The sequence below is a fragment of the Neltuma alba genome, unplaced genomic scaffold (assembly GCF_004799145.2).
Source record: "Neltuma alba isolate B1F8T4 unplaced genomic scaffold, ASM479914v2 tig00012681_pilon, whole genome shotgun sequence".
In the NCBI taxonomy this organism is placed as follows: Eukaryota; Viridiplantae; Streptophyta; class Magnoliopsida; order Fabales; family Fabaceae; genus Neltuma; species Neltuma alba.
Window position 1 is genome coordinate 13,202 of NW_021637111.1, and position 17,017 is coordinate 30,218.

At 30.1% G+C, this 17,017-nt stretch overlaps 1 protein-coding gene across 1 annotated transcript; it reads left to right on the forward strand.

Moving 5' to 3' along the window:
- The first annotated feature begins 12,384 nt into the window (after positions 1 to 12,384).
- On the forward strand, positions 12,385 to 16,637 carry LOC114729813 (uncharacterized protein At4g15970-like). The gene is made up of 5 exons (XM_028916851.1): positions 12,385 to 12,728; positions 14,528 to 14,911; positions 15,206 to 15,687; positions 16,238 to 16,348; positions 16,444 to 16,637. The coding sequence occupies exons 1-4, from the start codon at positions 12,483 to 12,485 to the stop codon at positions 16,320 to 16,322; spliced, it is 1,197 nt and encodes a 398-aa protein (XP_028772684.1). The 5' UTR covers positions 12,385 to 12,482; the 3' UTR covers positions 16,323 to 16,348; positions 16,444 to 16,637.
- The last annotated feature ends 380 nt before the right edge of the window (positions 16,638 to 17,017 follow it).

Genomic DNA, 17,017 nt, shown 5'->3' on the forward strand with positions numbered 1-17,017 from the left:
GTTCAACTGATAAGATGTTGGCTCATAATACAAATTTGTGAGTTTAAATCCAATGCCAGTATGAAAGCCTTGTTTTACGTAACTTTATATTGTATGAGATAAATAAGAAAAATTGACTCAAAACATTAAAACAAATTTAAAAGAAAAAAACTTAGATCAAATTCTTTATATCCATTATGTTAAAACTTTCACTTACACATGGCTAAGTGCTTCTTTTTGTTTCACATAGATTTATAATTAAATGTTACTCTTAACATAATGGATATAAAGAATTTTCACTTACCTAACTTCCTTAATCTAGTCAAATTAGTTAAATAAGTCTTATATTAAGGACCGGAGGAGTATTATTTAAAAAAAAAAAGGACCATGATTGGAAAACTTCTTAACATAATAAATATGAAAAATTGATGTAAATATTATCTTTTTAAAAATATCCCAAACAGCCACTAGGAATGTTTAAATATCTACCAGTAAGTTGACCCATTGTTAACTAAACAGGTTGTGGGCCTGTTGACAGTGGCTCAAAGTTTTTGGGCGCATGGCGATTTGTCCTCAATTAATTTCAATTCCTCTTCAGAGAATATCCACATGTATGTCTGTAATGTTTAAGTAAGATTGTCTCAAATAAGATATTTATGTATATTAAAAAAAATTTATTTTTATTATATTATAGTTATAGTTATAATTATCATAATAATAAAAGAACAATACTTATACAGTATGTCAAATACTCCAATTACATATGACCATGCCTTTTATTTTTTTTTTTTTTCATCTGATTTTATAGTTAGATGATATTAATATCAATATTTAAAATAAAATATATAATTATGTGATTAGAAATCATCTCGACATAATAAATATAAAAAAAACATTACCTAACTAATGTTTATAATAAAATATGGAATGGATTTGATAGGTGCGAATGTTGACATGGGCTGCGGCCCCAAAAACAAAGGCTGACATGGGTGGCGTTATTGGCATATTTGTTTTACTTTTTATACTTTTTGGGCTGTTCGGTGCTGTTTTTGTATGATTGTTTTAAATTTTTGGGCCGTAGATATATATTTCTTGTTGTGATAGATAGGGATATATTAAGAAATAGGTTAATACTAACAAGAGTTGATTTTGGTTTGTAAAGAGTTAGCTAATTCCGGTAAAAAAAAAAGAGTTAGCTAATACCCATAAAGTAGTGAGTTTGAATCCCGCTGACAATGTGAGAACCTTATTGGTAGGCAATTTGTAAGTACCTCTGTAACTACTCTCTGAACCTAGAGACATGTTTTGGCTTTGTGAGCCCCAAGACCCAACTCACCTAAACTTTTTTGTAGCAAAAAAAAAAGCTTAATGTTGAAATATTTTATTAGATACATTCAACACCCTAAAGTATTTATGATATATTCAGCATCTTGAATTATTTTTTTTAGGTACACCCACCACCCTAAAATATTTTATAGTGTAATTTTGCTCTTAAAGTATTATTTCATTTGCAATTTGTCAATGAGGAATTTGTCCTTAGTTTTTTTTTTTTTAATCTTAGAATTGTGTGGGTTATTTTGGTAATAATATTTATTGCTTATTGTCAAATTTTATAAGATTAACATATGGTAGCATTTTTAAATATATTTTAAATTTGTAAAAAAACATATATTTTAAATATAATCTAGACTGGTTGTGTTTTGTGTTTGTGTGGAATACTTTATCAAGACCCTTTTTATTTACATCTGATTTATTAGAAAATTACTTTAGACCCTAGTTCACTCTTTTTTCCCCCCATTCGTCTGGGTAATATTTGTAATCAAATATGAATCGTAATTATATAATAAATGCTAAAAAATAAGCACTAAACATTCTAATAGAGTCAAGAAGATTTTGGACTTTTAGTAAAGTAAATGCTGATGATGATACAAGGGATGTTTATTGGCCTCCTGTGAAGTTTTGGATGGAAGACAACTAAATCCTACGTAATTTTTGAGGGAATTTACAAGAATCATACAGCATGGGCATGAAATGTTACTCCTCCGATTCTTAATATAAGACTCGTTTAACTAATTTGATTAGATTAAAAAAGTTAGGTAAGTTAGTTAGTTATAAGAAAAGTGACACATTTTTCCTGAAATACTATAATTATCTTTCTAATACACTTTTTTCTTCTTCTACTTGATTATGGTTGAAGGAGTATCTATAAGGGTAATTTAAAAAAAATTGATAAATATGATAAATGAGTTTTATATTTAGGACCAAAACCAATCCAACAATTAGGTCCTATATTAAGGACCGGAGGAGTATTGTTTAGAAGATTTTATATTTAGGTAATGATATTTTCTACGTATAAAATTGTATAGAGTACTATTAATTTTTATGTATATACAATTAATAAAATTTTTAAACATGAGCTTTTCACCAAGTTTTCCAATTTAATAAATTCTTATAAGCACATCCTCCTTGAAAGGACATTGTGGATCTATCTTCCTTGAAGTTATAGAAATGGCGTAAAATTATCACTTATTGAGAGTATTCATGCATTAGGATATAAAATCACTAATATATTTGCAACTCCCCCCCCCCCCGGGGATTTGAGAACAAATGAGAATAAATTAACACGTGCTTGAATAGGGACTCATTTAGATTTGTTTATTTTAAGTGATTACTTTATGAAAGTCGAACCAAATTTTTTTTACATACGTATCTCCTATTTTGTTAAATATTAAAAAACTATTTATAAGTAATTCTAAATAAGTATAAAGACCATATACGTCACCTAATGAAGGATTTTTCAGTGAGGGACAAAAAAAAGAAAAACACGGGATTTTTTAGAACAAAAAAAGCTCCTGGAAATAATAACTTCTTTTTAAAACTTTAAATTAATAAATTTAGCATTCCAAAACCTAAAAAGAGAGGGGAAAAAACAAAAGAAAGGAAGGAAAAAAAAAAGAACATTATGGTTGGTGAAATTGGAACAGGGGTCAAAGGATCATATATATGCTTCTATATTTGCATAAATACATAGATGCACATACATACTTGAAAAAATTATTAATTAAATTAATATATCTACTAATAATATAAGAATGCTAACAAATTTTATTATTTTTTTATTATACCCGTTTTGATTTTTGTTAGGATACGTGCGACATATGGCCAAAACTAGTTCATTGAATTAAACAAATAAATGTGACGAATGATTGCGTTGGTCATATTCGACTATTTGACCAACAAGCAGCCCCGCAGGCCCCACCTGAGGCTGCCCCTAACTGGCACTGCTGCTTGCCGCCGACAATCTTTTTGTTGTTTTTTAATTTAATTTCAATTGGAAATGAATTTTGATTTGATTAAAATCAACAAAATCGTAATTATTTATAATTTATGAGTAATTTGGATTTTCATATTTTTTTTAATTTATACTACTCATAGTGGAGTTATTATTCAGTTTTATGGTCTTGAAATTCGTGTCTCCTTCGTTAAAAAGGAAATTTGTGTATTGCGTTTGCCAATAATTCAGACGTTTAATTGTCATTGTCTGAAAATTATTTGATGGGTAGGAGTACGTGATTAAATAACGGGAGAAATGTATTGAAATACCAAATAAATTTTGGGTTTACAAAATCTTCATCACGACAAAATGGGCAGAAAAACCATATTTCCAAGAAAAATTAAATTCTATGAAATCCATTTTCTTGATTTTTTTTTTTTAAGGAATGAAATTCATTTCTCAAGAGCTCATTTTCTTGCCAACCAAAATGGGGTTTCTATTTCTTGAGAGCCATTTACGTGAATCAAATGTGGCCTAACAGATTTGAGAATTTGGTCTCTGAGCATAAATTTATTTAAATAATTAGTTTGGCCAAGAATATATGTGATTCAATAATTAGGAAGGATTATGCGTTTCATTAAGAAATTGTTTGGGGATTAATCACTTGGGGGTTTTCTATGTGACATTTGAATATGAAGATATTGATAGTTTATCTCCTAAGCCTCAAGTTTTTGAATAGCAAAATTGGGTAGCAGATAGATGGAATGTGACCTTGAGGATCCCTAATTAATTGAGTATTTATTTAATAAAACATTTTTTTTAAAATTTTAGGAAATAAGAGAAATGCTATTTTTCAATGTTTTTTCTCCTTAGACTATCATCATTCTTGAATACTTATATTTTATTTTGCAGTAAAGTTTTATTCAAGATTTACTTTTTTAAAAATATTTTACCAAACATAGGGAGCTTTAATGCGCTTTTGAGAAGCAGCAATTCTACTAACCATATGGACATTATAATTTGACACTCTTGTATAAGTTCTTGCTAGCTGCGCTGGTTGTTGTTTTTATTAATAAAATGTGTTTGCCGTTAATTTTTTTTTTTTTACCAAACATTACTAAATTTCCAAGAGTGGATTGACCGGAAGAAATAAATAAATTGGATTAAGTATAATACTTATATCAAATTTTTTTATATTCATTATATCAGGGTTTTTAATAATATATTAATAATCTACATGAAAAGAAATGATTGAAAAACCCAACATAATGAATAATTCGATATAAAGAATTTGACGTAGATATTTTCTTTTTATTGATATATATTTTTGTTCTAATCAAAATACGTGATTATTTGATTTTACAAATTGTATTATGTTTATAAATTTAATTATCATTTTTGCACTTTTATAAGTTTGTAAAATCACGTGACACAGAATGAGTATTTATTTTTTCATGAACAGAATAAATATTTATCTCATCGGACGTATGATCAAGTATATATGATAAATAAAATGCTAAGTTCATCTTTCTGGCAAAAAGCTGGTCAAAAGAATCCCTCCGGCAAAAAAAAAAAAAGAAAAATTATTTTTTTCTGTTTGGAAAAATTATAAAAATGTTTTTTAAAAAGTACTGGTCTTACCAGGTAATTTAGTTTCTATTACGACTAAATAATTCTAACCATTACATTGAAGAACTATTATTAATTTAAATATTCTTAAACAGTTGAAAAGTCAAAGAAAAAGGTGGGGGGCGAATTGAAATGTATGAAAAACTCAAATTTGAAACCAGTAAAATTCTGGTCTACCAGGTGAAACTGGAAGTTTGAAATAGTATGAGGAGACATGTTAGTCAATAATATTGAATTATAATAAAAATATGGGTTGAGATGCATTCAACACCTTAAAATATTTTCTCAGGTACATTTATCACCCCGAAGTGTTTTGTAGTGCATCTAGTACCTCATAGTATTTTTTCGATGTGTCCAACACTCTGAAATATTTTTTTTATCTTGGTGCTAGATACACAAAAAAATATTTTTGGATGCTGCATGCACTTAAATAAAATACTTTGTTGATGTCAAATGCACCCAAAAATACTTCTCGGTACTAAACATACCTAAAAAAAATTCAAGATGCTAGATGCATTACAAAATACTTTAGGGTGTTAAATACACCTGAGAAAATGCTTTGTGGTGTTGGATTAGACGCATCTTAACCCTAAAAATATTTCAATCATGCATGTTGATAATTTAAGGAGATAATCTTTAATTTATAATTGAGAAGTTGTATGAAAGTGACTCAATTTTCATTTTAAGAAAATATATATGCAATGATATCCAAAATATCGTCATCAGAGGCTCGATTATGACAAAACCATTATAATTATTGGATCAAAGATACATTTGACTTATTGTATTAACATCACATGGCAGACCCAAATGGCCAAATCCCCCAGTCAATCACATATATATTTTCTTATTATAGTGTTCATTAATACTTCATTCTATTGTGTCGTCATTGATATACAATAATTAATAATTAATAACTATTGAGCTGTCAATAATCTTCAGAACAACTGTTTTCGGCCTAGTATCTTCAGAACAACGTGATGTAAATTGTAAAATGTTCGACCATCATCAAAATATGGGGAAATATATATATATTTTTTATAATTTTTAAATATTGACTCAAATATAACACAATATTTAAATTTGGTATAACTCGGTTCATAAGATTTTTATTTAGTTGAAACTCAACCCCCTAAATTTCAACTAATTGTAACTCAATCCCTAAAGTGTTAGCCAATTTAAACTTTAAGTTTCACAAAAGATATAATTTTATTTTCTATAATATAGTCGCTAACATTTTAAATAGTTTAGACTAACTGACATTAATAAGTGTCAAAAATTATTTTTCCGTAATATATGTATGTGTACGTAGATATTTCATGTTATGGGGATCCTACAATCGGCAAAACTGGTTCCGTTCTTGATGCACGGAGTTTTGTTTGGGGTTACGATGGGTTGACTTGGAAGAAACTCGTGATTAATTAAACTTAAAATGCTTCCATTGTTTTAATTAAAATATAAGAAGGTTCGACTATGACCAATAGGATCTATAGTTTGGCTTATACCAGTGCACAAAATTAATGAATAATTAAGTAAATTACATGATTAAGCCCATTATTCCAACTCGTTACTTTGAGGTTTTCCGTTTAATAACTGTGCATCCTAATTGCATTTTTGACTTTTAAACTAAAATACAATTACCTCCGGTCTTTGATATAAGATCTCATTTGATTTTTATTTTGATTCTAAATATAACTTAATAAATGGCAGGCTAGTCAAATTTTCAAATTTTCCATCGTTCAAAAAGTTACAATTACTAATGTGACCAATTCTTGTGCCACAAGTCTCTCTAATTCTCTATCTAGCTATAATTTTCAATGATTTTTTCCCCAGTCAAACGAATTTTAAACCCCCAATTTGTAATTGGTATTATTTCTTTTTTAGCTTAATTTTTCGCTTAATTTTTCATAGACTGATATTTTTTCTTTGGAAGTTATATGGAGTCTCACCTTATTATAATCGAACTAGTATGATAATACGAGATTATATATGACTGCAAGCTACTTCAACAGTAAATTTTTATACATTATACACAAAAATCAAAATTTCATTTAAGAAGGTATTTCTTGGACAAAATAAATATCAAGTCAATCAATTTTTTTGACCAGACCAAGTCGCTTAAATAAACTATTAAAATTTTTTAATACACAGTTTTAAAATTTTTTTTGGGCCAGCCTATACATAATTTTAATCTTCGTTATATTCTCTGTCCGAGCTACGTTTTGTGACGTAAAGGAACAGAAAACAAACTATTTCAGTGAACGCCAGCCATGGTCAAAAGAAACTCTTCTTTCGAACCTAAATATAAAACTTTTATATCAGTATCTTTATAATATATAAAATAAATATAGTAAAAAAAATTCGTAAAATACAAAAATATGTAGTTTAAGTATTTCCAAGTTATTTTCTTAATTATCTAGCGAGTCTGCACCGTCGCTTGATCAATATGTATTTTCACATTTTGATTTATTATTATTTTCAAAACATAAAAAATGCTTATATTTAACTTAATGCTTAAGAATACCTTTTATTTAATTATTTTTATCATATTAATTATTTCAACGAGGTTTTGGACCTCGACGGATTTTCATAATGTTATAGCGGTTGTGTTCTTGCACGTATTTTGATGGGGTCTATATAATACTCCTCCTGTCCTTAATATAGGACCCAATTATTGAGTTGGTTTTGGTCCTAAATATAAGACCCATTTCTTATATTTATCAATTTTTTTCTAAATTACCCTTGTGGATATTCCCTCAACCATAATCAAGTAGAAGAGAGAAGGGGTATTAAGAAAGATGATTATGGTATTTTAGGAAAAACGTGTCACATTTATTATAATTAACTAACTTACCTAACTTCCTTAATTTAACCAAATTAGTTAAATGGGTCTTATATTAAGAATCGAAGGAGTAATTTTTTTTGGCTGTATTATAATCTAATTGGTTGACTAGGAAAAACTTGTCTTTTTCTTTTTTGGCCATCAGGAAAAACTTGTCATTAAACTTAAAAAGGTTCAATTATCAATATATAACTAAAGACTAAGCACATGATTGACCACGTTATTCCAACTCTTTACCTGGAAGTTTCATTTATTAATTGAATTTTTAATGTGTTAATTGGATTTTTCAACTAATATACTTTTTTTGTCTTATTTATAAGGCACTTCTAACATATTTTATACGGATTAAGAAAAATCTTCAACTGTATAGACTCTTTATTAAATTATAACAACTTTCTAACTCTTACTTTCAATTTAATATGTACATTTTTCAAAAGAAATAATTATCGACACTATAATAAATAAAGGATAAAATAATATATTCATATTAAAAATTTAATAAAGTGACTTATAAATAAGATAAAAAACTTTTTATCTCTACTTTATAAATTAGATCAGAGGAGTAGTATTCATATCTCCAGGTTTATCTTTTTCTCTCTTTTTTGTTTTGGGGAAAAGTTCTGGGTTGGTCAATGTTAGATACTAATTAGTATCGCCCAAAGAGTTTCACGTACTAGGACGCGTTTTTCTAAGTAATAATTAATATAAAATTATACCATCATTGTTCAACGAAGTAAGAGATAAAAAAAAATAACTTAATTTAATATGTAAATGGTGGGCAAGTCAAATTTATAATTTGTCCATCGTTCAAAAATGTTAAATGTGGCCAATTCTTGTGCCGCCAGTCTCTCCTGTTTTTATGCATAAATTATACTCCTTCGGTTCTAAATATAAATTTTTTATATTAGTATATATATAAGGATCTTATATTTAGAACTGGAGAAGTACTCCCTCCATTCCTTATTATAAGAGACGAATAACCGAATTACGTTGATAAAAAAAACAGTTAAAATTAGTTAAGAACAATCAATGTGTAAAAGTATAATTTCTTTTCCAAAATACCCTCATTAATAAGGAGGGAGAACATGAGAGAGAATAATAGTAAATTATTAAAAGAAAGAGAAGTGGGAAGGAGAGAGAGTGTGAGTTAGAGACAATAAATATGGGTAAAATAGGAAATCAACACAAAAAAGTAGAGACAACTTTTAAGTGTCTCTTATATATAGGAACATGCCATAAACATCAAATGTCTCTTATAATAAGGAACGGAGGGAGTATTTCTTAATTTGGATGCAAATACCTTTAAACAGTGACTATAGTGGAGTGTTTCGAGACAAAGTCAGCGTCGTCATAGAATTTAAATAATATTTCCTTATTTTATTGTTCTAAATATTGGAGTTTGCTAGATAATTGGTTTAATTTTAACGACTTTTATCTATTTTATTTTTCATATTTATTATTTTTTTAACAGATATTATTTTTATTTTTTTATAAGTATCCTTTTATAAGAGATAATTCTATTTGAAGTACTATCAGGTAGCAGATGCCTCTCCCAATTGGTATTTGAATATTGGTTCACCACCTTGTAGTGGACTAACCTTTTCTCCTAGACCTAATTCCGTTAATTGATATTATTTTTATTACTCTTCCGATCCTAAATATAAGACCTTTATATTTAAAGCCGGAAGAGTAGTTATGGTGAAACTCGTAAGGTGGTGAACTAACCTTTTCTCCTAGACCTAATTCCGTTAATTGATATTATTTTTATTACTCTTCCGATCCTAAATATAAGACCTTTATATTTAAAGCCGGAAGAGTAGTTATGGTGAAACTCGTACATTCTTCCTTATATCCCTACAATTAGGACTAGCTGCATTTTTTTTTTTAATATGTAATTAAAATATACCATTGAAATAACTTATAGTTAACAAACCAACATCTTAAGATGACTTGCATCTGCAAGCAGTGTAGTAACTTTCAAGAATTCCTTTTTATTTTTGGCCAATTAAATGAATCATCTACTCCGAACCTTATTTTTTCTTTATTAGATTTATTTTGGTATCTCAACTATTTTATTTTGGGTTATACTGAGTTGGTTAATCTAAATCCAAATTCGATTAAGAGGCAGATCATACATAGATGCAAGCCTTTTCTTTTGGCGACAATTTTTACAAAACTTAATAAACTTGAAAGAAAATAAATCACACATAATTGATAATTTCATGATATTTGTTATATGTTATTTGCTGTCAGCTGTATTCCAATAGCATATGAACATGGCATTTAAAAAAAACAGAAAATAAAATATTTTGGTGAGCGCAGTCAACGCTGGTCGCTGGACAAGACGCCACCGTGTTCAACATTTCCTTTGCTTGTCCCTTAATTTATGACTCTATTATTTTGTTGCATCTCTATTTCAAGAGTATATACTCTTCTTACCTTTGTTATAGAATTTAATTCTTGAGTTAGTTTTAATTTTAAATATAAAACATATTTTTTATATTTTTTATTTTTTAAATTATCTCTATTGATACTTATTCAACTATGATTAAATAGGAGAAAAAAGAAGGATGTTAAGAAATTAAAAATGATTATGATGTTTTAAGAAAAAAATCATATTTCTTATAATCAACTTACTTGTTTAATTTTTTTAATCTAATTAAATTAATTAAAGAAGTTTTATATTAAGAACCTGATGAGTAGTAAGAATGTTAGGAGTCTATAAAATTTTTGAAATTCCAATACTTTTTATTCGTAAAAACTTATCAGGTCCGCCTTCTTGTCGATAAAATTTTCAATCGAAGTATTTTCTACAATTTTTCTTGTATATTTTCACATTTCATTTTAAAATTTTTTTAAAGATAACAAAACACTTATATTTAACTAAAATGTTGAAGTATTTATTTGTCAAACTTTTTGTCATTTTATTGTATTAAGGGAGAATTACAATAAGGTCTCAAGAAAAATATATAACTACCATAAATAAAGTCTCAATAACATATTAGAGGTTATCATTTTCTACTTTAAAACTTATTATTACAGACTGCTAAATTGTTATTGAGATTTTTTAATAATTATGTTTTTTTATTAAGATTTTATTGTAATTCTCTCTTATATTAATTATTTCAGCAAGGTTTTGGACAATCAATTTTCTTGTTAGTGCAAAAGTTAAACGCAGGCAGCTGATTTTTTTTTTTTAAAAAAGAAGAATATTCTAATATATATGCCAGTTTAACAGCCAATAAAATTAACAAGTGCGCGGATTAGAAAATGACCTTTTAGCTAGCAAAAGCCTACAAGATAAGGGTCGCCATCATCGAGTGGAAGGGGCCATCATCGTGTGGAAGGGGACAGACAACGGGTTTCAATTATTCAATACTATAAAAAGTACCCTTCCATCATTAGTATGGAAAAAAATTACTTATGGATCTGATGATGCTGTCCCTATTAACTTATACTACCTCCGGTCCTAATTATAAGAGTCAGTTGACTAATTTGAGGAGATTAAGGAAGTAAATTGAGTTAGTTATTTGTCCTAATTAGGTGTTTTCTTTCCTAAAATATCCTTACTAATGAAGTATATTGATTAGAACTATCATTGTTAGAAGGGTTATTTTGGGAAAAAAAATGTATAAATATGAGAGACAAAATGGATTGGGGTCTTATATTTAGGACCAAAATAAAAGTCAAACAGGATCTTATATTAATAACAGTAGGTAGTAATTCAAATTTTTAATATTTAATTTTTTGACGTCGGCAAAAAATTGTTTTTTGACGGACGCGCTAGAATTTGGCACTATATATCAACTAACCCAGATGCATTCAGGCTGGTTTGGACCTCAATTGAGTTCTTTATTAATACTAAATTCAACCACAATCAATCATTAAATTTATAAGAATAATTTAAAATTTAATTTATATCTTTTTTAATTCCTTTTTGTTTGGCCAAATATAATTTTAAATCGAAGGTTTGTAAGATAATAGCTAGTAATAGGACAGGCGTTCGTTGGTTGGGTGCTCGTGGCACAGAATAAGTGGAGAATTAGAACAAAGCCAAGTTGTGAGAAATGGGACAAGTAGCTGGGACACAAGAATCTCCTGTATACATTTTCTTCCCACTCACATCAATCATCAACCTCAATTACTTATATTATTAATTACTTTCCTCATCACACGCAACTCTCATAAATACTATTATTATATAATTTCTTTTAAATTTTTGCAAATTAAAAATAATTTTAAGAAAAATTAGTAACTGTAACCCACTGATGATATACATCTTGGCAACGGGACGTTTAATAAATAGGAAAAACATACTTTATTATTATTTTAACTCATTCGAGATTGCCAAGTGAAAAGAAGCTTCCCTTTTGAATTGAATGAAGTTAGGCACTATGGTTATATATTAAAAAAGTGTTTTTATGATTAGTTTATCACACAACTTGAGCATGTCAGTGTTAAATCCCAATTAAAATATTTAATAACAAGGAAAAAAAATTAAAGAATTGTTTTACTCTCTCCGATCCGTTTTGACCATTATTAATGGCCTGTTGTTTTTAAGACCCTCCCCCGGTCCGCCATTTCTGAACCCGCCATGGAATAACATTACTTATAAGATCGAAATTCAAAGACAAACTATCCTCCCTCCCTCCCTCCCTCCCTCCCTCTCTCTCTCTCTCTATATATATATATATATATAGACACACCTCACCGTTCTTCGTCTTCGTAACTTGGTCTTCTTCGTATGTACAGTGATTTATGGGTGAGTACACAGGCGAGGAGCATGTACGTGCGGGCGAAGAAGACGAACCAGAAGCTCTGCTGCCTGATTCGTCCTTCTCCGGCGGCGAAGGCAAGCCCTGGAAGTGGGGTGGTTTGGGCGGTGCCGTGGTGGTGAGAAGGTGGTCGGTGATCACTATGGTGCTGGTGGGGTTGTCTGTGTTGGCGGTGTTTCTGCTCACCTCAGCTTCTCTTGTGGAATTTCCCTCCATCCCACAACCCAAGGTGAGTCTCTCTCTCTCTCTCTCTCTTTCTGTGGTAATTCTGGGTTTGACTTGTGCATGTTCATGATGTAATCAATTAGTTACAATCAGGTTGATCGAATTAATGTTTGAAAGGATTTGAATAATGAAACCTGGGATCATGTTGGGTTTAATTAGTATATGTGATTGAAGCAAAGCGATTAGTGATTAGTGTGGACATGGTTTTGAGCAGCCAAGAAGACTAGTAAGTAAGAGTGTGAGGTGGAAGCTTGCTGGTCATAGGTTCCGTGAGAAACATGAGAGAGAAAAATAAGGAAGAGAATGGAATAGAAACCTGAGTTGAGGATAATAATAGGAGTTAGGAAAGAGAGAATAGTGGCAGCAACTTGGGGAATAACGAGGCGAAACCGTTTGGGGGCAACTTATTCTCCGGCCCCCCTTCACGCTTTCTTGCCCCTTTCATTAACTCTTTTTGTCACCTCCCTCTCTAGTCTCTATCGGCTCGTAAGGACGCAATCCAGCATCCTTACAAAAAACCTTAGGCTTAAATCACATGTTTATGTCTGACTAGAAAATGTACTCTGATACGAATTAATACAGTCTCCGGTCCTCATTACAAAACCTTATTTATAATCTATAAACAAAATCTTATAATTAAGACCAGAAATAATATATATTTTTAAAAATCATGAGACCTAATATAGTTAATACTTTTGGGTTACTTAAACATTTAGTTTGAGGTTTGATTCCTTGCCGCTCGTGTAGAAAGAATCTCATGATTAATACTAAAATCTCTTTAGAAAATCTATAGCGTGAGAGGATTAGTCATTGCGGATATTCTAGGCTCAACAAAATATATATATATATATATTTAAAAGTTGGTAAATATAAAAAAATCAAATTCACTCTGGCTATTATACAATGCTCTCTTCCCTTCTTGAAACTCTCTCTCTCTGTGCCAGACTTTCGAACTCCTTCATATAAGAATGGTAGGTGCGCCTCCGTTTTTTAAAAATCCTATTCTGTCCATGAGGTCACCCTAATTAATTTTTAAATTACAAACTTTTTTTTTATACAGTTGTTTCAAGAATCTCCAGACGTATATGCAAGATATCATATGTTTTGCTGTAATAATCATCAATCAACATATGCAATATGTGCGTGTACACATAATAAGTTGGCAAATAATAAATTAATACCCTGGTCAAAAAATAATAATACTGTTTATCTCTTAATTTTTTTGCTTGCCAACCTCTTAATTTTTAATTATACCATGAAAATTTCTTGCGTTGCGCAGAATTTACAATTACTAAATATTGTGACATAGAAGAAAAGAAAAACTTCCGTTACGCGTTGACCCCGTCTCGTACGTAACCGAGCGTTACTTTTTTCCCCCTTCTTTTTTTTTTTTTGGCCAGATACTTTTTTTCCCCTTTCAAACAGTGTAACTTTGAAAAAATAGGTGCCTAGCTCCCTAGCTAGTTTGTTAGCATTTCTGGTTGTTATTTTTAATTGATTAATTAATTTATTAGTAATCGTGTATAAGACCCTTAGCAGGCAGGCCGGTTTTTGATTGCTATGATTATCTTTTCCTTTTTCCCTAAATTTAATTCCTGATAATCCTTTCTTATGTATTTTCTGTTAATAAAAGACTACAATTAATTTTGAGACGTACAGATTCTTTCAGGCAAAAAGAAAAAAGTTACGATTATTCATTCTTTTTTGGCAATTACATATTTATTCTTATTCCTCGAATATTATTCCTTCACATCATGGTGCATTAAATAATACTAACACGTGCATTATTTCTGATACTGCTAGGAAAACAATGTCAATGTGAGTGAGTCAAAGCTAGAGAGAGTTCTGAGAAGAGCATCAATGGAGGACAAGACGGTGATACTGGCAACCCTGAACGATGCGTGGATCGAACCGGGTTCAATATTCGACCTGTTTCTCGAGAGTTTTCGGATCGGAAACGACACCCAGAAACTGCTGAACCACTTGGTGCTCGTAACTTGGGATCATAAGGCTTATAATCGTTGCTTGGAGTTGCATCCACACTGTTATCAGATGGAGTCGAAAGGTGACCAAGCAGATTATGGTGGTGATACCTTCTTCATGACCCCCAAATATCTCCACATGATGTGGCGTAGAACTGAGTTCCTTAGCTCCGTCCTTCAGGCTGGTTATAGCTTCGTGTTCACGGTATGTATGTTTTCTTTCTTATTAGAACAGATATTGTTATGAGTCCCACATTGAAAAGACTCACAAGCCTAACGTAGTTTATAAGGGTTCTTCTTTGCAGGCGCCATTGTCATTTGGTAAAAAGTGCTTTGATTGAAAGCCGAATAATTAAGTAGAAGACTACTTACAAAGAACTCTTTCTTTTATTATGTTAGTTTTTTGGGATTTTTTTTTCTGTTCAGACTTATCTTTACTTTGTACGCAAACCATCACTCATATAGTGAACCTTTTCATCATCCTCATGATGCTACGCAGGACTTGGACATAATGTGGCTTAGAGACCCGTTTGAGAGGTTTTTCAAGGACGTAGACTTCCAAATTGCTTGTGATCACTTTAACGGCAACTCATCAGACACAAATAACTGGCCAAATGGAGGGTTCTTATACGTAAGATCTAATCCCAAAACCATAGATTTCTACAAGTTGTGGATTGAATCAAGATCAATCGACCCAAAACTGAACGAACAAGACGTGCTGAACAAGATCAAGACACACCCATTTGTGTCTGAAAGGAACATGACGATAAGGTTCCTCAACACAGCCTATTTTGGAGGGTTTTGTGAAGTGAGTAGAGATTTCAACAGAGTTTGTACCATGCATGCCAATTGCTGTGTTGGTATGGACAACAAAATCTTTGATCTTAAGATATTGCTTGAAGACTGGAGACGCTATATGGCTTTGAATCCAGATGAGAAACAACGTTCACACCCAAGATGGAGGGTTCCCAATACTTGCAGGTAATTGAAATGTCTCTATATCAGATTTAGATTTCTCTTCAGGTGAAATGATCCTGTCCTACACACGCACGCGCGCTTGACTTATCTCTCTATAGTTGGCAAGTTCTATAGAAGGTTTGATTCTGTATAATTTTTAGATCGGTTTCAGGTGATAACCAATTTAGATAGTCACTTTTTTGCCTTATATTCCTTTGATCGTAAATATAAATTACATTATAAAATGTGTCTTATATTTTAAACCGTGGGAGTATTTTTTTGTTGGGCACTATCTAATCTGTACTTGTCATTGGGAACAGATCTAGAAAATATGTTGCTTGACCAATTGTACAGTTGGTTTAGAAATTTTTTGACATTTTAAACCCTCTCTAAACAAATTAGTTTCAAAATCAATTTAGAATGATATTTTTCGTCGGATTTAGAAATTCTTTTTTCTTATATTAGCGTAAATAGGACTTGATGACTATAATTTCTATTGATAGATATAGCCTCCGATATATATGTTCCTTTATATTCTTACATCATTTTTTTCTTCCAAATTGTTGATCTGAAGAACGTCCTTCAAACGAGCCAGAGCAAAGAGGAATAAAGAGAAAAATAACGAGAAGTCGCAATCGAAGACTTATGAACATAATTGAAAGAAGCTTTGTAATTGTATAGAGAGGTATGATGTATGAAAATTTATATTTATGCATCATTATATATATTTATATTTAATCTGCAGTACTAACACATGCGTCATCAATTGTTTTTTTGTAGAATGATCGAGGCTTTTATATATATATATATATATATAGAGTTTCTTATGGTGGCAAACCAACTGGGAGACAAACTCATATTGAAAATGGATCGGAGGAATATATGGAAAACAAATGTAATATATTCAAAGTTCTGAAGCTTGTGAGATATCATAAAAGTTGCAGCAGCCTGGGAATTTCATTGCTTACAGTTAACATCCAGTCTTAACATTGTGGTTCTAGTTTCATTCTTTTATCTTCTTGTTTTTTAAAATCTTAATTTATTGTATTCAGGCCAAAAAAATAATATCTTTGTTATATAATTACAAGCGCTTTTTTTTTTTTCAAAAAATATGAATAAAAGCATAGAGTTGAATGTATTATATTATATATGATGTCCAAGCATTTTGTATAAACGCATGTCCTTCATCTTCGAATCAATTTTCTCCCCCCGATCATAAGACTGCCAATTCCAAAATAAAATAAAATAAAATAAAATCTCTATTTGGACAGTTGCATTAAAATAGCCAAAAAAAAAAGAGATTACAAATAAGATTTTAAAATTTGATCCTCGTAAATAAAGGAGGAAGAGGAGG